The 22,471-nt window shown below is 41.9% G+C and overlaps 1 protein-coding gene across 12 annotated transcripts in view; it reads left to right on the top strand.

The window, feature by feature from the left end:
• The window catches only part of PECAM1 (platelet and endothelial cell adhesion molecule 1), a 55,939-nt gene that overhangs the window by 18,762 nt on the left and 14,706 nt on the right, over nucleotides 1-22,471 (top strand). For 3 of the 12 annotated variants that reach the window (XM_005282900.5, XM_008167601.4, XM_008167602.4), the window contains exons 8-14: nucleotides 4,681-4,959; nucleotides 6,312-6,416; nucleotides 7,487-7,514; nucleotides 7,973-8,046; nucleotides 9,828-9,881; nucleotides 12,999-13,067; nucleotides 20,149-20,205. In XM_005282900.5, the coding sequence (XP_005282957.2) occupies nucleotides 4,681-4,959; nucleotides 6,312-6,416; nucleotides 7,487-7,514; nucleotides 7,973-8,046; nucleotides 9,828-9,881; nucleotides 12,999-13,067; nucleotides 20,149-20,205 (666 nt within the window). The remainder of the gene's footprint in view (nucleotides 1-4,680; nucleotides 4,960-6,311; nucleotides 6,417-7,486; nucleotides 7,515-7,972; nucleotides 8,047-9,827; nucleotides 9,882-12,998; nucleotides 13,068-20,148; nucleotides 20,206-22,471) is intronic. The other 9 variants (XM_008167604.4, XM_008167603.4, XM_008167605.4 and 6 more) reach the window with 5 other exon arrangements.

Genomic DNA, 22,471 nt, shown 5'->3' with positions numbered 1-22,471 from the left:
TCCAGGGCCATTTATATCCTCTGCCATGTGGAAGGACACCCCTTTGTTCTTACTGTGGAAAATCACAGCAGCAAGATGGAGTTTAGAGTCACATGGGCAAGTCACATGTCCATGCATGAATCAGTTCTTTACAGGGAGAGTGGCCATTGCTCACATGCTACCTTGAATGTTCGCAGGAAGACTTCTCATGTGGATTGGAGTCTCCTAAGGTTCATTTGTCAGCTAAGTGTTTCTTGATTGGGCACTTAATCTGCAAATTCCTTTCTCAAGAAGCTGACCAAATGCTTCACTGAGGCTACTTAGAATCAAAAAGAAGAACAGGAGTACTTGTGGCACCTTAGAGACTAACAAATTTATTAGAGCATAAGCTTTCGTGGACTACAGCCCACTTCTTCGGATGCATATAGAATGGAACATATATTGAGGAGATATATATACACACATACAGAGAGCATAAACAGGTGGGAGTTGTCTTACCAACTCTGAGAGGCCAATTAATTAAGCGAAAAAAAACTTTTGAAGTGATAATCAAGATAGCCCAGTACAGACAGTTTGATAAGAAGTGTGAGCATACTTACAAGGGGAGATAGTATCAGGGGGTAGCCGTGTTAGTCTGTATCTACAAAAACAACAAGGAGTCTGGTGGCACCTTAAAGACTAACAGATTTATTTGGGCATAAGCTTTCGTGAGTAAAAACCTCACTTCTTCGGATGCACTCTATGCATAGAGTGCATCCAAAGAAGTGAGGTTTTTACTCACGAAAGCTTATGCCCAAATAAATCTGTTAGTCTTTAAGGGGAGATAAGTTTCAGAGTAGCAGCCGTGTTAGTCTGTATCCGCAAAAAGAAGAACAGGAGTACTTGTGGCACCTTAGAGACTAACAAATTTATTAGAGCATAAGCTTTCGTGGACTACAGCCCACTTCTTCGGATGCAGAAGTGGGCTGTAGTCCACGAAAGCTTATGCTCTAATAAATTTGTTAGTCTCTAAGGTGCCACAAGTACTCCTGTTCTTCTTTTTAAGGGGAGATAGAATCAATGTTTGTAATGGCTCAGCCATTCCCAGTCCTTATTCAAACCGGAGTTGATTGTGTCTAGTTTGCATATCAATTCTAGTACATAGCCAATATTCATAACTTCAAATACAAAAATGATACACACACACAGACAGCATAATCATAACCAGCAAATCATAACCTTGTCATAGACACCTCACTCCACAACCTTTTTATAAGGTTATAAAATACACATATTTTACCAGGACAATAATGATCAGTGAATTATGAGTTTTCAAATGGTACCTCCCAAGGCATACTTTGTACAAAATTTATCATAGTTTTGTAAAATGGTGAACATAACGGTACAGTCTATCACAGTAATACATTTAAAGCTTCAGTTTTAATAGTTTAATAATTCCACCACCATAGCTGCCTTTAGTCCTGATTTTCAGAGCTGCTTAGCACCTACAACTCCAGTTGAGTTTTAATAGGAACTGCAGGTGCTGAGCCCCAACCAGCTGCACCTGGACCCGCACCTCATCAAGCCTCACTCCCCCAGCACCCAGCCCCCCCACAGAATCTCCCACACCTGGACCCCCCGCTGAGCCCCATCTCCCCCCAGAGATAGGGGAAGAGAGAAACAGGATGGGCTTGGCTGACCCTCCCTCACAGTTTAGCACTGGGACTGGTCATCCATTCTTCTCCTCACAAATAGCAGCAGCTTTCTTCAGCTGCCTGCTCACATAGGTAGCTCAAGTGGCCGCAGTCTGTACTGCAGTGCTGAAGGTTCAGTATGCAGACCTTGTTGATTATGCATGATGGTGCAGCTGTTACAGTTGCACATGATAGAATTTGTTGTTTTATCTTTTTCCTTTAAGGAAAACCTGGTGGGGGGGGGGGGAGCGCTTTTTTCCCTTTGTGTTTTGTTAAAAGAACATTATTAAGGTTGCAAAGTCAAACACTCAAAAGTTAGGACATGTCAGAATTAAGGTTGCCTGGGTTACCTTAATTCATCCCCCTTGTGCATATGTATTATGATACAGTCTTTAATGACATCCTGTGCTACTTTTTCCTACAAAAACCCTGCCTCATTCAATGGGCCCGATCTGGAGACAAATTAGGGCTGTGCAGTGAATAAGATGGCTGTTCTTATTTGTTTCAGAAATGTGTGTAGTGAATGAGGCAGGGAATTGCCGAAAGAGAAAGAATGCACTCAGATACTAAGCCAGCTGAAAAATTTAATAATTGTGTATTAAATGCAGGATTTATATGGCATGCACAACATAGGGTCACATGTTCAAAGAAATATTGAATAGGTAGTGTGACTGGGGTCCTAGCCATGCGTTACCCCCCCAACGTGAGACTGGCGTGGAAGGGCGAAATTAGAGCTCCTGGATACAGCTTAAATACCTTCCAACCTTGATATGAGCTGTGTTTACATTGAATTCTTTGTAAGGCCAAATTATTGATGCATGCTTTGGCCCCAGCCAAAAACTTAGCCCATACTTTGTGAAACACTTTAGTGATTCCAGGGTTTGGTCTATGTGTTGACTTAACATAGCCATTAATGTTCTTCAGAGAGCATTTACTCTGGCATTCAGCCCTGAAGGCTGTGGTGTTGTACCTCAGTTTCCCTTTGTGTGCAGCAATTCAAGCTTGTAATGGTTTTTCTGCTGTGGACAGTTTCAAGATTCGATACGGGCACTAGCTGTGAAATATCCACATCACCAGGCCGTTTAACATAATGTGTGTTGTAATGTTATGAAACAGTATACCCATGAAGGCTTTTACAACAGAATGAGTTCTTATCTATCACCCTCAGCATGTTCAAGGGTTTTTCCAAAAAACTATGCACACTGTACATTTTTACAGTTCTTGGTATCAGCAACAAGTTAGTTACAATCATTAGCAATAACATCAGTTTTATCACAAGTGTATATTTACAACTATTTTTTGTCATACCAAGCTTTGGTTTAGATAAATCATTCTTTAGGTCAGCTTGTTCAATATCCCTTTTGTAGCTTTTTCTTGACCTCAGGGTCTTCCTTAACATAGGCTTTCAGTTTAACCACTTCCTTGGGGTTTTGGTATTTTAGGGTTAACCTATGGCTTTTATTTGAAAGGTTTAATCCTTCCCTTCCTCCCTGTCCAGTAGGGTCAAAATCTGAACTCTTTTGTGTAACAGAATCCATTGGCTGGCTGGGTGCGTCCTCTTTGACAATGGCTATGGGCAAGTCTTTCTCCCCCCAGTCAGTCAGGTAATTTGCATCAACAGAGACACTAGCTTATTTACTAGTTTTCAAATCCTTAACTGTTACCAATTCCAAGGTTGGACACTCATTCTTCCCCTCAGCAGGATTGGGTCCTTCCCCCCTTCCCTTCCCACCTTTTTCCCAGGAGGTTGAAAACTGAAATTTCCTGCTCACGGGAATTCCTTTGCTGGCTAGATGTGTTCACCAACTGCAGCCCGTCTGTGCTATGAACATCTACACAGATGCTCTCCCACATGCTTGCTTGTGAATCTACCACCACCAGCAACTCAGAGACTGGACTCTGTTTTAAAGAGATACCCAACAAACTCAAAGTGTGTAAGGGTTTGCCTGCTCTCTTGTTACCATAGACACTATAACAAGAGTGATCTGTTAAGGTGAGCTATTACCAGCAGGAGAGAAAAAAAACTTTTTGTAGTGGTAATCAAAATGGCCCATTTCCAGCAGTTGACAAGAAGGCGTGAGGAGCAGTAGGGGGTGGAAATAAACATGGGGAAATAGTTTTACTTTGTGTAATGACCCATCCACTCCCAGTCTTTATTCAAGCCTAATTTAATGGTGTCCAGTTTGCAAATTAATTCCAATTCAGCAGTCTCTTGTTGGAGTCTGGTGTTGAAGTTTTTTTTGTTGTAATATTGCGACTTTTAGGTCTGTAATCGAGTGACCAGGGAGAGTGAAGTGTTCTCCAACTGGTTTTTGAATGTTATAATTCTTGACATCTGATTTGTGTCCATTTATTCTTTTACGTAGAGACTGTCCGGTTTGGCCAATGCACATGGCAGAGGGGCATATCACTCTCATTATAGTGTGTATGGTAACACCCATTGTTTCATGTTCTCTGTGTATATATCTATCTTCCTACTGTATTTTCCACTGCATGCATCCGATGAAGTAGGCTGTAGCCCACAAAAGCTTATGCTCAAATAAATTTGTTAGTCTCTAAGGTGCCCCAAGTACTCCTGTTCTTTTTGTTCACTAGTAATTGATTTGAAATCCGCTAAACATTATTTACAGGTATTGTGCCAGATTATTAGCTGGTGTAAACAGAATCTCTCCACTGAAGCCAATGATTCTATGTTGATTTACACTAGTTGAGGATCTGGTTGATTATTTCTAGAGATATTATCTAAATTGTTTCCAACTTAGGGCCCGATTAAAAACCCATTGACGTTTATGGAAAGACTCCCACTGACTTTACTAGGCTTTGGAGCGGACTTTCTCTACTTTTGTTTCTTTCGAGCAATGGGCGCTGCTCCCCAGCAGTGGTTGGCCAGGAGCATGGGAATAACTGAACATAGATGCAATGTGTTGTCAGTCTCTCTGGCACAAAGATAAAGTGGCGCCAAACTAAGCATTTCTACAAAAGTATTTTACAACCTGATGATGTCTTTTCCTCGTGCCTTCATCTGCAGCTCCCGTTCGCAACGTAAGCTTTGGAAGTTTACCCTATGGGGAAGTGGAAGATGGTGGAGAAATCAACTTTCTTTGCGTCGTAGGCGAAGGATCTTTGCCAATCAACTTCAGAATTTTTAAACAAAATGACCAGAAACCTTTATTTAATGAAAGCAGAATGGAAACCAGACTCCACTGGCAGAAGAAAACATTTCACAAGCAGGACGCAGGGAAATATTTTTGCGACGCCTCCAACCGAGTCACGGAACCTATGCGAAGCAACTTGCTAACCGTTAAAGGTAAGCTATGCTCCTGATGGCACATCCTTACGCTGCTCTGAATAGTACCAGAATAGGTCTCTCTCAAATCTACTGTTACATGTAATGTTGGGATTACCTAGAACCTTGGCATCTCTTACAGTAGCTGTAACTTTTTTAAATGACAGGAAAGAAGGCATCTTAATGTACTGGTCCTTTAAAATTCCCCCTCTTCTGCAGGGCATTTCCTGCCTTACATGGTGAATTCCATTGCAACATTTGGTACATGGTAAAAACACCAACCACTCCTTTCCTGCGGGATAAGGAGAATGATAAAGCGCCATGACTGTAGGTAGGGACTAGGGTGACCAGATGTCCTGATTTTATAGGGACAGTCCTGATATTTGGGGCTTTTTCTTATATAGACTCCTATTACCCCCCCACCCCCATCCCAATTTTTCATACTTGCTATCTGGTCAGCCTAGTAGGGACTTCACCACTAGATTGTATTACCACTTGGAATTGTGCATGCGCTGTTGGTGCGGGACAGCATGAAAGGTTTGGGACACCATCTAACCAAAACAGTCCCATTGTGTTCTGGACTGAACAAACTCCAGGAAGACTTAGCTCTTGGATCCAAGGAAAACCAACTTAGGCAGCATGGACTCTGGCCTAATGCAAAAACACTCCTCTCTAGAAAAATCCCAAATAAGAGTGAATAGATCCAAAACTTAATGTAGTTTAACTGACTGGCAGATGAAAAACTCAGGAGGGTAAGTTCTCCTCCTGCAGTCCATAATGTTTCTCACTTTCCTTCAGTCCCCTAGCTATGCTCAAGCAGCAAAAAGGAGCTGTGTCCAGGGGATCTCCCTGCCTAGCTGCAAGTAGGGTGATGGGTTGGTGGTCTTGCCTACTTGTCACTCAATGCTAGATTTCATAAAATACCTACTAGTGTTGAACTGGACCAAGGGGATTTGTTATCCCCAGTGGCTACGTCTATCTAATTTTGGGGGAGTGGGTGTTAAACTTTTGTGGCTTTTTTTGCATTTTCCGTGGCTTCAGATCTGTGGCAGAGGTCATTCAGGGAGAGCCACTTTTTTACAGTGGGCTGTCCCTACATCCTCAACCATACTAGGAGAGGCTGAGAAGCCAACTAAAAGCTTTCCCTGACTGGACTTAGGAACAGATCCATCCATTAGGGAAGAGCCCAGTAGTGAACTCTGGATGGTAACCCATTTAAAGCTTTTGCAGAGCTGTCTGAACTCTCCCTCCTGAGCACTAAATACTTCTAATAATGCCAAGACCACCTGCAGTGAGGACTCGGGAGTTGTAAAAGCCAGTAGTGACTTCATATCACTGCATGTATTGTCACACATGTCTCTTCTCATTTCCAGTCATCCTGGCTTCATGGCAGAAAGGGTTTATCGCATTATTTGTCTTGGCTGTAATTGCCATAACAGCTTCTGGTTTCTGGTGGTACTGGCGTAAGAAGGAAAAGGGTAACAATGAATATCTTCTATTCTCTGGGTGCTGAATGAATAGAACAAATGAGGGGGTTGGCTGCAAGAACAAAGGACTGGGCGGGGGGAAAGGTGACAAATGTAGGATTTTAAACCACCCCAATGCTGGAGGTTGTTTGGCTTGGAGGTTTTGGTTTGATCCATCATAAAGCTATGAAATTCAGATCTGGGTTCTAGTTCTGGGCTCCCCCCTTACTTCCACAAATTCAGGGGTGTTCAGGCCCATCTCTAATCCTTATTGCCTCAAAACTTGAGGTTCTTACTCAGCATTGATTCAGTCTCTACTCAAAAACAATTTCTATTAATTGTGAGTTTTGACTAAGTAGTGACCTCAGGATTTGGTCAATGCTAATTGTGTTACTCTTTCACATATTTTGTTATAGAAAAATGTGTAGGACTGGTTTAAATCCATTCTGAACCAAAATATCTGGAAAAATTTGGAGTGTCTGAAACTCCCAGATATCTGTATATTGGCCTGCCTAAGGAGCAGGATTTTAGATCACAGCATCCCTGCAAGAGAACATCAGATCCAGAGGACTGGTTGGCTAAAGGGATTGGAAATAGGATACAGAGTGTTAAGTAACTTACTTAATTTTGGTCCAGGTCAGTATAGCTCTGCAATCAAAAGTTAAGGTCTGAAAGCTTTTCAGCGGACTGTATGGTGGTCTGTACATGAAACCATCACATTTAGCCTCTTAATTAATAGTCTCAGAAGAGAGGCCAAGAACTGAATGGGCCATGGATTCTGAGATAGCCCTTCATCTTTGGAAATATCCCCACTAGATCAAGAGGGGGATCTGAGGCAGCCTGTATTGAAACTGTCAATGCTGTATCTGTTCTGTGCTCATACTGGACCATGAAGTCCTCTAGTCAATTTGGCAACTTCCACATCCACTAAATAAGATACCAAACTTCACTGTGGCCACTAGACATGATCCTAACTCAGTGATGGATGGGCCCCACATGTAACTTTCATTTTCACCTTTTATGCGTTTGTCTCTCTACTTGTGCAGGATATAACGGATTATCTCTTCTCTTTCCCTTGCAAGGTAAACATCCTTCCATGGAGATGTCTGGGTAAGATGGCTTTCTTTCTGGCAATGGTAAAATGTTTGATTGAAATGCTGGAGACTTATGTTACACATATATGGTGAATCTTATTAGGTCTCACAGCTGGAGACAATAGGCGGTTGTGGCTACTTGCTGCAGACCACCTACTCAGAAACAACAGGATGAGGAAATAATCCAAAAAGGAAATGGGCTAATTACTAAAAATGGAGAATGACAGGCCTAGATTTCAATGCCTTCAAATGTAGGATTAAAATCAAATAGACATATGGTATAAGAAAAAGGAGATAACATTTCACTTTGGGGTTTGCTTATGCTCCTATTGAGGTCAACAGCAAAACTTCCATTAATTTAAAAAGATTATAAAGGAGTGGTGCCAATTTAAACAATAAAGACTTTATTTTATTTTTTTTTACTTTCAAGGATGGTTCCTTAGTCATGTCTATTTTTGTACGTTTCCTTTTTAGATCCACAGCAGCCACTAATTCGACTAGTGAGAAACTGCCATCTGGACCGAACCATTATACAGAATTCTATCCTGGTAGAGTATTTTTTTATACTCTCTGGTAGCATATTGCTTTAATGAACAAATGTTTGTTTAAAAGTTTGGCTTCGCATGGTCATGATATGTACTGGGGCCCAATTTTTAATTAATGGAATAATAGATGCACCCACAAAAAACAGCATTTGTACTTGTAGATATGAGAATGAGGATATCCAGTCTGCATGTACAAATGTAAGGGTTTTTTTTGTTTGTTTTTTGGGGCGGGGACGCTATACACAATGAAACCTGGTCTGAAAATGAGGTGGGTATAGTGGTTAGAAATGGCTTAATGGAACGAGCCTTAGTAATACTAGGGGTTGAGATGAGACATGGCTTAGGATAGGGACCAGATCAGGTTTAGGCTCGTGTTGATTTTTGAGGCCCAATCAGATGTAGTGTTGTGTTTGTGTTGGTTAGAACTGTCATCTTGTAAGATGTTCTCATGAGATGAGATTTTTATAAGCTCTTCTGCCATGTTGGGCTGACTATTATTGCGAGATTTTTTGGCTACTGGTGAACTGGAACTTTAGGCTCTTTCTTATCTTGAATGTGACTAGAGCTGGGTAAACTATTGTGAACCATTTAATCTAGTAACTCTTTGGCCAATTATGTGAATAGTCTTGGAGTCTTATGAATTTTAACTTCTTTCAAATTATTGGAGAATAGTTTATATAAACACATTTCAGTTTATGATCTGCTTATAAACTACTCACTACAGTAATAGACTTACTATTTGCTATACGTAACTTTAGTTAGTTCTGTGAAACAATGTGACTTAAGATTCATCTATTTTTTCTGATCCCTGACTGGATGACCCCCAGACTCAGAGCTTCCAAGATGACCATCCAGACACTATGAATATATACAGGATTCTCATAAGCCATTCTTTCCCTAGATATTCTTGTAAGCACCTTCATACCAAACATCAGATTATTAATCTTCATGGTCTTCTATGCAAGATAGGCAGTATCCCCATTTTACAGATGGGGGGAAACCGAGGTAAAGGCAGATTAAGTGTTCAACAGCACAACCAAGGCCACAGAAAGAGATAACAGAGCAGAGATTTAGGAGTTTATGGCTCCCAACTCTGTGCTCAGACCACTAAATAATAATAATTTTGTATTTACATAGTATCTTTCATCCCAGCTTAGCCTCTTTCTGTAGAAGGAAAAACCAAGGCAGAGATCAGGTGACCTGCCCAAGGGACAGAAGAACACATGACTGCTCACTTACAGTCCCTGCTTTTTAGCTACTAAATAATCCTGCCTCTCCACTAGAAAACACCCCTCTCTTGTTCATCTTTTCCAAACTCTGGAAGACATCAGTCTTCAAGATAAGTTTCACTAGTCCATCCCCTCCTTTCCCCCTCCCCCCAAAAAAACAAAAACAAGCAAAAAAAAACCACTATGTCCAATATGTTTTTTGATCTCTGCAGGCTATTTATTGCCCTCAATCTGAGTCCGAACTCCACTGGTGTCAGTGATCCAATGTGGGTAAACTGTCACCTTGTGGAAAGATCTCTCAATGTGAACAAAGTTATTCCTTGATTTCCTTTTGCGTTAAACTGATCCTCTTATAGGGCCAAATTCTGCTCTCCTATATTATGTGAGTGGCTTGGACATGTACCCAAGGGCAGAATTTCCCCTAAATAATTAAATCATTACATATTGTGACAGTAGGAGGTTTCTGTTGTATTTTAATGAGAAAGATAAATGAATGAATCACACCTATCCTAAGCTGCTTGCTGGCTCACTTTCTGCTTGTGTATTTAATTTTAGGATCAGGTTACATTGAAGATGAAAATCCTGTAAAACCAACAGATGAAAATAAAGGTAATTTCAACACTCTTTTTTTAATCATAATTTTTTTTTTATCATTTTGGAATTAAAAGTGGTGGGGACATGTCTGATTGTGAGAGCAGGGGACTGCCAATTAGGCCATCTAGGTTCATTTGTTTTCTCCCACCTTGTCGTCAGTGATGCTGGGGGAAGTCACTTATCCTCTCTGTGTCTAGGTTTTTTGTATTTCCCACTTGCAAAAAGAGAGTAACAATGTCCATGTCCCAGGCGTGTTCTGAGCCTAATGAGTTGCTTCTGTTGATTGGTGGCATAGAAAAAGAAAACTATTATTACAAATTATTATTATTATAATATACTATATTATTACAACTATATTTCAAACCACCAATATTATTTTTGAATCCTTTACAGAGAATCTTTCACAGGCTTCCTTTACCTTCTATTTATCTTTGCTTTCATCATTTTTCCAGATCTTGATATTTTAAGCAGTAAAAAACTGGTGTCAAATATGAAGAAAATGATCTTCCAGCTAACTGAGGCACCAAATAAGTTAAAAAAAAAATACAATTATTACTTTAAAAAGGAAGTATCCGGTATTGCATCATCTAGAGGCATAGTTGTATACAGATACAAAGTATTTTTCAGGACTGAGTGTTTAAAAGAACTAATTAAAAAGCAGTGCTTAAATGTAAATATTCTGGTGATATTATGGCTGAAAACTCATAGACAGATACTACCATGTCCACCCTCTCCTCTTGCTGCCGTCTGTGCTTGCCACGTAGGCATGTGAGTGTTCAGAATGTGATTCCTGCTAACCTGATGTATAACATGGTTTGGCTGGACAAGCCCACAACAAAAATGTCTTATGGCCTGCGTTATTCAGGAGGTTAGATTAGATGATCACGGTGGTCCCTTCTGGCCTTAAATTCTATGAATCCTATGAAAAGACCGTTCCTTGCTCCAAAGAGCTGATAGCCTAAATATGAGGCAAGAGACATCAGATGGCTACAACGATCAGACGTTACTGGTTAGCATGAAAAGCAGCAATCTCAGCACACCAGCTGGCTAGCTGCTGTCAAGCTTTTCATAGGTTTCAGAGTAGCAGCCGTGTTAGTCTGTATCCGCAAAAAGAAGAACAGGAGTACTTGTGGCACCTTAGAGACTAACAAATTTATTAGAGCATAAGCTTTCGTGGACTACAGCCCACTTCTTCGGATGCATATAGAATGGAACATATATTGAGGAGATATATATACACACATACAGAGAGCATAAACAGGTGGGAGTTGTCTTACCAACTCTGAGAGGCCAATTAATTAAGAGAAAAAAATCTTTTGAAATGATAATCAAGATAGCCCAGTTTCATAGGCATTGTGGAAAAGGGGAGTCGTAAAAAGGGATTTGGAGGAGGATAACTGGGTGGGTTTGCCGATGTTCTATCAGGAGCTCCACCCATACAGCATGGGAGAAAGCGCAAAGGGATATAGTTGAAAATGTAACAAAGGGGCATTGAAAGTTGGTATCATTGGCAGAACGGAGGTGAGAGTCACTGTCCCAGCAGTGTATGAGATAATAGGTAAGGCTGGGATAGCCCATAAAGGTCTTAAAAGTGAAGACAAATAGTACAGTGGAGAAGGAGGAGCCAATGGAGAGCACAAAGGTTGAGGTGACGAACCAGGAAAATTATTGTAGTGGCATTTTGAATGGATACAAGTGGGGCAAAGTGGGATTAATAAAGGCTGGCGAAGAGGAGGTTGCCATTGTCAAGACTAGAGAGAGTCTGGATGAGAGTTCTAGCAGCACAAATGGAGAGGAAAGGCTAGGACTTAGATCTTGTGCAGGAAGAAGCATCCAGATGTAGACGAAGCCTGGACGTGAGGATCTAAAGAGGGGGCCGAGTTGAAGGTAAAGATTACAGGCCTGGGTGACAGGCGGGAGGGTGGTGGTGTCCATGGTGATTGAGAAAAGAGGAATGTGGGAAGGCTTGTGGGGAAAGATTGCTGGGTTTTTTTTAGCCATGTTGACCTTATGCTTATAAATTGACATCCCTAAGGAGATGTCAGAAAGACTGAGATTATCTTGGACAGAAGGAAATAGGTCTGGAGTGGAAAGGTAGCTCTGAGTGTCATCAATGTAGAGATGATAGTTGAATTTATGTTTGCAAACGAGACTTCCCCAGAGAAAAGTTATAGAAGGGGACCGAGGATGAAAGCCAGCGGAGCCCTAAAAGAAAGTTGCAGGGAGGGCAATGAGGTGATGAGGATCCTCGGAGTGAAATGCTGATGGAGTGACTGAGGAGGAAGGAGAAGAATCAGGAGTGAACAGGTTCATGAAAGCAGAGGGCAGGATTTCAAGAAGAGAAGCATGGTTGAAGGTGTTGAATGCAGGCTGAGGATGAGCAGGGAGTATTGGTTCTGAACTTCGGCTAGGAGAAGGCCATTGAAGACTTTGAGAGCTGTTTTAGTGGAGGGCAAGGGGTGACTGGAAAGGGTCTAGTCTGGAACTAGGGGAGAAGAGCTCTAGACAGCAGTTGTTGGCACCTTTAATTAACTTAAATAGAGGGGAGATGGGGTGACAGCTGGAGATACCAGTAGGGTAAACAGTGGGTTATTTGAAGATACTAGTGACTAAAACACGCTTGTTCTGTGAGGGGAAGGAGACTGATGAGAGGGGATCAGAAGTGGGGCAAGAGATAAGAAGATGGGGGGGGACATTGAGGTAAACAGGGGTTAAAGAAGCACAGAGGAGATGCTCCTTTGTCAGTGACAGGGGAAAAGGAGGAGAAAATAATGGGGACAGGAAGGGCGGAGAAAGTGGGAGAGACAGAGTAGTTGGAGCTGGACAGGCACATAGGGGATTCTGGGGCAGGGGATTTCCTAAATTTGCATTTTGCTATTTTTCAAGATTGAAAATAAAAGACAAGAGTGTCAGGCCTCACCCAGACACCACCCAGACACGAAGGTTTTAGAAAGGAGTTCTGCTTCAGCAGGCTAGGCTGAACCCCCATCTGCCATGAACAGGGCCCAACCATGTGCCCATTAAAATCCCTGTGAACTTGACCATTGACTTCACTTATGTCAGGATCAGGCTCACAGCAAGTATGGCATAGGGAGTGCTACAAAGAAACATCTTCTTGCTATTTTGGGGCAGGACCTGACCATGAGAGTGCTGAGGTGGAATATACTGAAGTTGAAGTGTCAACGCCTGATCCTTACAAAGGTAACTAACTGGCTGACCTATCCAGTTATGTATTGGGAGTAATTATGGACCTGCTGTTTCTGCCATTGATTTCACTTGGAGCAGGAGTAGGTCATATTGTGTATGCATGGTAGTTCCCTGGTAATAGCTCTCAGTGATGCAAGGACTACTGTAACAACAGCAGGACTGCTGCTACCAGAGTCAACCAGTGCTTTCCCTTTCCTCCATGATTCTCTTGTGCACATGCCCTACCCTTCCACATAAGATCTTTGGCTAGACAGGGCTACTGTTCTGGTCAGGACACCTCTCAGGATCAGGACGATGAAGGCCTGGGATCCCAGAAAATGGTGGGGTTGGCAGTCATGATGGTGAAGCTTGCCCCAATAGCCTCTGTCTGTACTTTGTCTGTTCCTCCTTTGTTCTTTCATACTTCCCCTCCAAATCTTTCTTTTAAAGACCCCAGAAAGGGAGTTGAAGATGGAATAGCCCATTCCCTCACTTTGTCCATTAATTAGGTTTCATACCCAATATACTAATTTTGGCTCATTAACGTCCGGCTCCTCATCTCCTGTTTTTAAACCTGCATAAATTCAATGCAGTCCATGAATGATATCAGTAGGCCTTTTTAATTTAGATTAACTCAATTCATCTGTCTCCCTTTTGCACCTTTTCCCATCAACATTTGTTGTTATAGGTTATTGTAACATCTTATGAACTTTTACAACTTTCTTACAGTTGAGCTCACAAGTTGGGTAAATGGGTAGGCCCCATTGTCGCATGTCTTAATAGTTCCATGGTACAGCACGTAGCACAGCAGAGCTGCTCCATAACTAGGCCGCCCATGCACTCTGGTAATACAAATAATAATGATGGTGGTCGCCAGAACTCTTAGCGTGGCGTTACAGTGCATCTCCTCGCAGTCTTTGAGGTAATTGTCTTGCTGGATCCTGTTCCCAATGATGGCACGTACAACTCCGTCTTTTCGCCTCACCCAAAGCGTCATGGTATCCTCAGTCTCCTTGTGCAGAAAGTGGGCCAATTGTTCGGAACACACATAAAAGCCCAAGCGGTTAAGAATAAATGAAATCCATTTGGGATGTTACGCCATGTCCCAGCTCTCAGCTTTAGCTTGAGAAACTGAATAGTCAAAGGAAGAAATTCACAAACTTGCCCTTTCCAGCTAGGAAAGGATTCCTGTTTATTTCGGTGCTGAAGACATTCTTGTTTCGTTAGCAGTACAAATGGTTGTTTGTACAAATGTACTGCCTCTGAGCTTGGCAGCCAAAGACAGCTGGCTTCTCAGGGCTCTGATTGTCGTTCTCACCTTGGGGTTCTGTGACTGCATTCGAAGCTGGTAACCTATTTACCATTGTTAAGTGGTGCACTTAGATATTAGAGCAACTGTATTGTATTTTAGGGGATTACTAGTAATTATGTCTAGAGTTACAAATGTTTCACACACCTCTAGTCATGCCCAGTGCAGTACAAGGGCGTAGAATGTTGTAAGAGGTACTTTCTAACAGATGAAATTTTAACTTAGATCTTTGTTAGGGGCAAGTTAATGAACACCTAAAAGAGTAAGGGATAACCTTGCATCCCAGCCAGCATACTCCCTCTCTCAATAATATTTTTCTAACATCCTAGGCTGAGTGTAAGGTCCAGTCTATACAACACAAAGTGCCATATTAGCTCGATCTAGTTAAATTACAGTAGTGGATTGACATTTTTAAAAGATCCTGTTTTAAATGGGATTGGACCATGTCTTAACTACGTGATACTGTTTCAAGTTAGCCTTGGACTATACAAATCTGTATCGTGGTTCAGGAGTCTGATTAAAGCATGGTTTGGTCCTGTCTGTCCCGCAGTACTAAATCATGCAACTCAGCATGCTTAAATCTTACACTGTTGACGCTTTTTGTAGTGTAGACGAGACAAAAGCTACTGCGTAGCATATAAGTGCTTTCTTTCTGTGCGTGGTCACTGCACTACCAGTACCTACTGCGTTACTGGGCCACGCATTTTGAGATACTGCTAGAGTGGAAGCTGTTCTAGGAAACCAGACTGCAGTCTATGAAAAAGATTAATTCTTTCAACTCTGCACTGCATGATACAGGATAAGATTTAGGCCATGTCTACACTAGCACTTATGTTGGCAAAACGTTTGTTGTTCAGGGGTGTGAAAACACAATTGAGTGCCATAAGTTTTGCCGGTATAAGCGCTCATGTGCACAGCGCTATGCTGGCAGAAGATGCTCTCCCGTAGGCATAACGCGGCTACACAAGTGCTCTTACAGTGCCACAGCTGTAGAGGCATAGCTATGTTGCTATAAACTTGGAAGTATAGACATTGCCTTAGTCTCAGGGAGAGAGAGGAGTAAGGCCAGGGTTTGTTGGTTTGTTTTTAATACTTTTTCAGTAACTACTCTCACCCATATAAAGGACTTTGGCTCCTGGATTCCCATCAATGCTTTTATCATGTTGACCTTGCTCATATTCTGCTTCAAGACACGGTGTTCTTTCAGGTCTCTGTTACCATGACAATGACCAGTGCCTCTGGTCTGAGTGAACACTTCATGATCCTCATACTTAGCTTAAGGCCTTCAATATTAAGCAATTAAATCCCCTCTGGCTCTATCTATTTTCTGAACAAAGGCAAAGTACACAACAACAAAGCTAGGTTTACATTCTACTCCGGGTGGATGCACTCCTCATCCAGAAGGCAGCATTCAGAGCTAAGAGTGTTTGCAGCGGGCAGCCTCTTCACCCAGGAGATTACATGTTACTTTCAATTTTATCAACAGCAGATTACGTTTAAAAAAAAAAAATGAAGGACCCGACCCTGCAAGATGGTGAATACGTTCAATTCCCATTGCCTTCAGTGGGAGCTCAGGTATTCCTCAATCACTCAGGATCAGGCTCTAAATTACTATATCTAATTATACAAAGGTCTCTTCCTGCTGCCACTGGAGTCAGCATCAAAACTCCCATCGACCTCAAGGGGAGCAGATCAATAATTAATGCATAATAGTAACCTTCGGGGCAGTTTTGAGGATAAGGATTAATTAAACATCTCCCTCTGCCCCCCCAAAATCCAATTATAGAATGATGTGTGTCAGCACTAAAGAGCTATTAGCATTTCGCCCTTTTCCCTCAAACCAAATCTCTCCCGACTGATCACTTTTCTAGGATTGCTGAATATTCTTGACCACCTTATGGTGGTAAATATGCAGTGGCTGTGGGAACCATTTCTGCACTAGATCTCCCTTTCATCATCGCTCAAACGAAAGCTACACCAGCATTGTTAAGGGTGGTAAATCTGCCAGAAGAAAAGCTAATGTAGACAAGGCTTCAGTGCCTCATTTTTCTCCATCTGTAAATTTGGGATTATTTGATACCCCGCTTTGTGAGCAGCGATGGGATCCTCTAATGAAAGTGGTTAGCTAAGTGTTGGGTATAGCATTATTTTTGGGAGGTTAGAGTTGTTTGCTGATTTGATATTTAAAAAGGTGCTGGTGATGGGGACTGGTGTAATAAATCTTTAAGGAGAGACTATGCTTAACCAAACATATTGCATATCTTTTCTAAGTTAATTGTTGTTGTGACACAATACTTGTGCAATGAGTCAGACCCTTTATTGTTAACACAAGGAAAACAAAGACCAAAGCTAAAATATTGTCAGGAAATATCCCTAAAAGGGGAAGGGAGAAACTGCTAACTGTGGCTCAGTAAGAACATGCCCCTCCTTTTACTTCTATAGCTAGTTAGTCAATTGCAGGGTGCAGCATTATAAGGTCATTTGGAACAAAATGTCATTATTTTTAGGTCCTTTATGCTAGCACATTTACTCAGGGCTAGGAAAAGAACAACTTATGAAAGGTGTTACACACACACACACACACACACACACAGAGGCATAAAATCAAAATAAATTGGACAGAATTGAAATAATCAAAACCAGCTAAGGGCCTGATCCAGCTCTCAGTGGTAATCATTTCATTGAGTCCCATGGAAGTTGACCCAGGCTTGTAAAATACTAAATAAATGTGTTAATTCAGGATCTGAGCCATCTCTGGTTAGAATTATGGGAAGACTTGTTTTGACTTCCCTGGCGACTTAAACAATAGAACAAAAACATGTGAAATCCAGAGATTGTTATAGCATGAAAGTTCATGACAAATCAGCATTGCTGTGATTAAGTGCTTGCTGAAATTCGGGTCCTGCTGCTATTGAAATCAGTGGGAGTTTTGGAATTGACTTCAATAGCACTTAGCCCCCAGTGTCTAAAGTGTGTTTAGCAGAATTATTTAAAATTAATTCAAAAGAAATCTTTTTGGGATTGCAGAATGTGTTCCCAGGGTACATGAAACACTGAGCTATTTAACAATTCACTCTCCTGATTCTCAGTTTGACTGCAGAATAAATATAGGAGTCTCCCGCTCTATAGGTTTTAATGGTCTTGTGGCTAAAGTACAGGACTGAGTCCAGAAACCTGAGTTCTTTTTCCAGCTCTGCAACACACTTCGTGCATGATCTTTGGGAAGTCACTTAACCTCTCACTTAACCGTTTCACCTAAGGAAAATTGAAGATAACTGACCTCAGATGTGTTGAGTCCCTTAACTGATGTTTCTAAAATGTGTTGATCCTTAACAGCCCAGCTTCCATTGGCCTTTAGGCAGAATTAGGATCTGTTGAAATTCACTTGAGACATAGTTCATTTAAATTGCTTCCACTACAATTTGGCTGGTGAGTGCGGACACAGCCAACCCATGTTTACAAACCTATTTCTAGGTTCTTTTGTCCCGGCCACAGGAATTGGCCAAACTATGATTAATGTTAGTTGACCTTGAACCATTTTAAACATTGTTTAGCTAGTTTGTGACCCAGAGTTGATAGGGACATTACCAAGGGGCTCTGCCATAACTTTTTGCTTAATATTGAAAGGTAAAGAATTGCTTATCTTTGGGTCTGTTTGGTGTCAAAGAGGAAGGAACAATCTTATGAGACTTTTACCATTTTGAGCTAACATCTCACAAGACCAGAGTGTTATCACGCCTAGACCCAGCTCTGAGAGAGCCTTTAATAATGATATCTAGCTCTTATGTGGTGCTTTGCAGCAGTAGATCTCAAAGTACTTTACAAAGTAGGTCACTGTGATTTATCCACATTTTATAGAGGGGGTAACTGAGGCACAGACTTGTGACATGACTAGCCCAGAGTCATCCCCAGCAGACCAGTGGCAGAACTGGGATTAGAACTAGGTCTCCTGAGTTCTAGTCCAGTCCACTGCCTCTCACCCAAGCCCTGTATCCCAAAGTAAACCTAATCCAGTTCTGGATCCAAATGCCACTTTTTTTAAACCCATCCCTTGTTGAAAGCTTGGATTATCAGCATACTGCAATTTGACTTGATATAAGCCAGGCCTTATAAACCTGTTTTTTAATAAAATAACTCAGATCTGGTCTATACCTAAAACTTAGGTGAACCTAGCTACATCGCACAGGGCTGTGGAAAAATTTCATGCCCTGTGCAACATAGTTAGGTTGACCAAACCCCCACTGCAGTGACAGGTAGTTCCAATGGAAAAATTCTTCCAGCAACCTAGCTACTGCCTCTCAGAGAGATGGATTAACTCAACAACGGGGAAACCCTTTCAGTCGATGTAGAAAGCACCTACACTACCACAGCGCACCTGCTGTGCCGCTGTAATGTAGACATCCTTCAGATGGGGAAGAGTAAGAGAACGCCGGGGAGCAGAAGGTAAGAAAGACCTTAGGTGGAACCCTGCCATCCTTGTGCAGTCAAAACTCCCATTGACTTCAGAAAAATCTACCTGTGCACATGAAAGTCGCATGGTGAGGCCCTTCAAGAAGCCCTGGTCATGCTAAAAGCCTTTGTCCATTCAAGGAGCAGAACCATGCTAGGAAGTATTTAAAATAGAGTTGTTGCTAGCAGGGTTCTAGCGTGGTTCCCCTGGCTGCTGTGTGACCCCAGGGATTTTTTTCTTGAGAACCATGTTAGTCACATGGTAGCCACAGCTGTATTGCCGCAGTAGCTAATAAAGATGTTGGGAACCTGAGTTGTGCTGGTAGCTGGCTCAGCCCTGCCTCACCTCTGCCAGGAGGAGCGCCTGTGTTTATTACAGTGCTCCGTAAAAAGGATCTCAAACAAGCATCAGACAGGAAAAGTCTTTCTTTTCATTTGGTATTTTTGGATGGTCCCTCTCAGAATAAAAGCTCTTTGCAGGATTTACCATAGCAGATAAAAACGGGAACCTCAGAGCCCGGAGGAAAACTTTACTGAGGATTCTTCTGCCGCCTCAGCTGTGTGGAGCTTGTGTGGGTAAGGCCAGCTATAGCATTTTGGAGGAGGAAACCCAGTAACATTAGCCTTTTGAGGCTTCAATCTCTGTCTATTCTTCCCTCAATCTCTCCTGCCAATCCGTACCCTCTCAGCCTTCCCTTCCATTCTGTCTTCAGCTCATGTACCACACTCCCATGGTAAATTTGGAACTGTCTTGCGTATTCCCACTCCACCACCATGAACGGGGAGATCTCCCTCTTGTAAAAATCTCATTGATCCTGAACACTGTAATGCTGAATGTGAGAAAGTTCCCTTGAGCCTTCCCACAAAACTAAAGCAGCTCCATGAAAGGAAGATTTAACTAGGAGGAGCACAGAGTGTGTGAGCAGTTTTCAGAATGCAGACCTCATTTTGTGAGCCCTTACATCACTTAAAGCAGCTTGTCCAGTTTGAGGGAAACTAGTGAGGGAAAAGCTTTACCCTAGGGTAAGATATTCCTTGTAAAATCTGAGGATCAGTTTAATGCTGGGGAAACGTGTGTGTGTGTGTGTGTGTGTGAATCAAATTTATAATGGGAAGCTAATTTCAACATTAACTGGAGAGGGTCCATCTCTCTATCACATAGACACGGGGAGGAGAGGGGGCACAGCTGGTTTTTCATCCAGACATGGAATGGCGCATTGCTGTTTATATAATGGTTTCCTCTAAAAGTAAAACAGCGTGTTCTGTTTGTGTAAGGAGCTTAACATAAAGCAAACAAAAAAAGGAAATAAATTGATTCTGTGCCAATACATTTTCCAGCTCCTGTAAAGAAGGGGACAGATACAGTATATAGTGAAATCAGAAAAGCTAATAATGGTAAGTAAGCTAGTGAAAAATTAAACACATGAAGGAGGTTTGGAAGCATTTGTATCTAGATAGGTTAGAAGGTAAAGGGTATAGAAAAGAGACATTGAGGTCCTATGGATAAATCCCACATAGCAGCTAAGAAAATTTAAGTGCTGATACATTTCATAGCATCTTCGTGATTTCCCCCAAAGTAATGATCTGCAGTGTGGTGAGATTAATAACTGGAACGTCTGCTCCATTAATCCATTCATGGTCTATCTGCCAAAAAGGGCTGCTTCGGATCTGAATCTGGATTTGAACTTGCCCCAAATTTGTGTGGGTTTGGGGTTTGCGTTCTGAATCTAGCTCGATTCCAATTGCTAAGATTGACCTTGGTTTTTTTTGGAGGGGGGCGTTGGTTTTTTTTGAAGCCCACTCCTTTCTGTAGGCTTCAGAGCCCATGCCCAGCCCAACGTGCAGCTTCAAAGTGCTGTATCATTTTAGAGGCTAGCACAAGCCCAAATCTGTCCTCCCAGGCTGGAATATACTTGTAGTGGCTCACTATTTCCCATACTGTAGAATATTATGTACTTTGGGGTATTTCTTCTGTTTTCCTGTCTTCATAATAATTATTTTAAAAATATACGTAACTCCCACACATCTGTATTGCAGCCTCCACTCTATCCTGCCCCTAAACCTAACAGCGTTGAAGCAATATTATCACACTTAATTTCTTTTTTAATATAATCAGATTCCCTCCAAATTGTGGACACTATCCACTTCCTCCTCACAGATTCTGAGGTCAGCAAAGATCCATCTCTGTACCTGGATCCCAGCAGGTATCTTACTGCTGGTGACTATCGACAGTTGCTCTGGCGGCACTGAAATTCCAGAGACACCTAGGTTAAGGGTGCTTCCTGCTAGCTTGTCAAACACCCTATCAGAGAGGATTTCCTTCCATCTCCTTTGTATTAGGAAATATCTATTTGTAAATGTCAGGCTGTAGTCTGGCCAGTTTCTCCTTTTTTCTCTCCATGTGGCTTTTGTGGTGCATGTCACGTTTGTTTTTCTATTTTTCAGTTTTCATCTGGGATTGTCCTTCCCGCATACACAGTTTGCATTTCTATAGAACCTCCCCTCTGAGAATTTCAAAGTACTTCACAAATCTTACTTAATTCTATCATGTGAGGCACAGTAGGTCAGTTTTATCTCCATTTTTCAGCTGAGTAAACAGAGAGATTGAGTAATTTGCTTAAGGTCTCAAAGATGGACAATGTCAAAGCTGGGAATAGAGCCTAGGAGTTCTGATTCCCAGTTCATTGCTATAACCACTAGCCCACACTCCCTCTTTGCAGTCTTTCTTTTACCAAAAAGCAAAATAGCCTTTATACTAAAGAAGAGGTCAGTTACTTGGCAGAGAGCAGCCCTTGTAGCTTTGTAAGACAGCGGGTTTCAGGAATCTGACCCAAAGCCCATTGAAGTCAGTGAAAAGATTCCCACTGAAGCGTAGGCTTTGGATCAGGCCCTTAATGGAATTCAGAAACAGATTGTGTACTTCGTCTTTGTGCCAGGATGGTGAAGCCAGAAGTATTATGCCTTTCATGATACCATCCCTTTTTCCCAGAGTGGAGAGAGCCGTATATACTGTACTGCAGAGACCTTTTGCAAGACCTAATTCGTCAGATCAAGTGTGTTTGAGAGGATTATTATTCAAGGCACTTACAACAAATACAGTTTTATAAGGCAGGAAGTCCAGCAAAATAAGATTCGATTGAAAGTCTGGGCTGAATTGGACAGATGATACGCAAGCACCCCCTTAATCTTACAATCCACCTGCTCTCTTATATATAACATTCTACCGTTTCAGTTATTTTTGGAAACTTAATAACAGCGTATTGTTCTAATCCCATTTGTTTTTCCTGACTGACACACAGGAAAAGTGTTTCAAATAGATAAGCGGGACATCACACAGGCGTGCAGTAGTTTTGGATGGCTACATTGCATATTTAAACATAATATTTACTTTGTTTATGGCTAGGCCGCATGATAGCACTGTAGCAAAGCTACACACAGATGTGGCAGGGTTCAGAGTCCCTGTATAGCAGAGGCAGAATGTTTTAGAGCCCAATCTTACAAGATGCTGGGTGCCCTCTATGAGGTGCTGGGGACCCCCAACTTCCATTCACATCAATCGGTTTGATGCCAGTGAGGGATGGGTCTTCAGTCTAATACCTTACAGGAGCTGCCCAGCATTCTGCAGGATCAGACCCTTGACTGGCAAGAATAGATGAGCCCA

Source organism: Chrysemys picta, chromosome 12 (genome assembly GCF_011386835.1).
Source record: "Chrysemys picta bellii isolate R12L10 chromosome 12, ASM1138683v2, whole genome shotgun sequence".
Classification (NCBI taxonomy): Eukaryota; Metazoa; Chordata; order Testudines; family Emydidae; genus Chrysemys; species Chrysemys picta.
The sequence above is the reverse complement of the archived record's forward strand: the minus strand, read 5'-3'. Positions and strand labels throughout refer to the sequence as shown.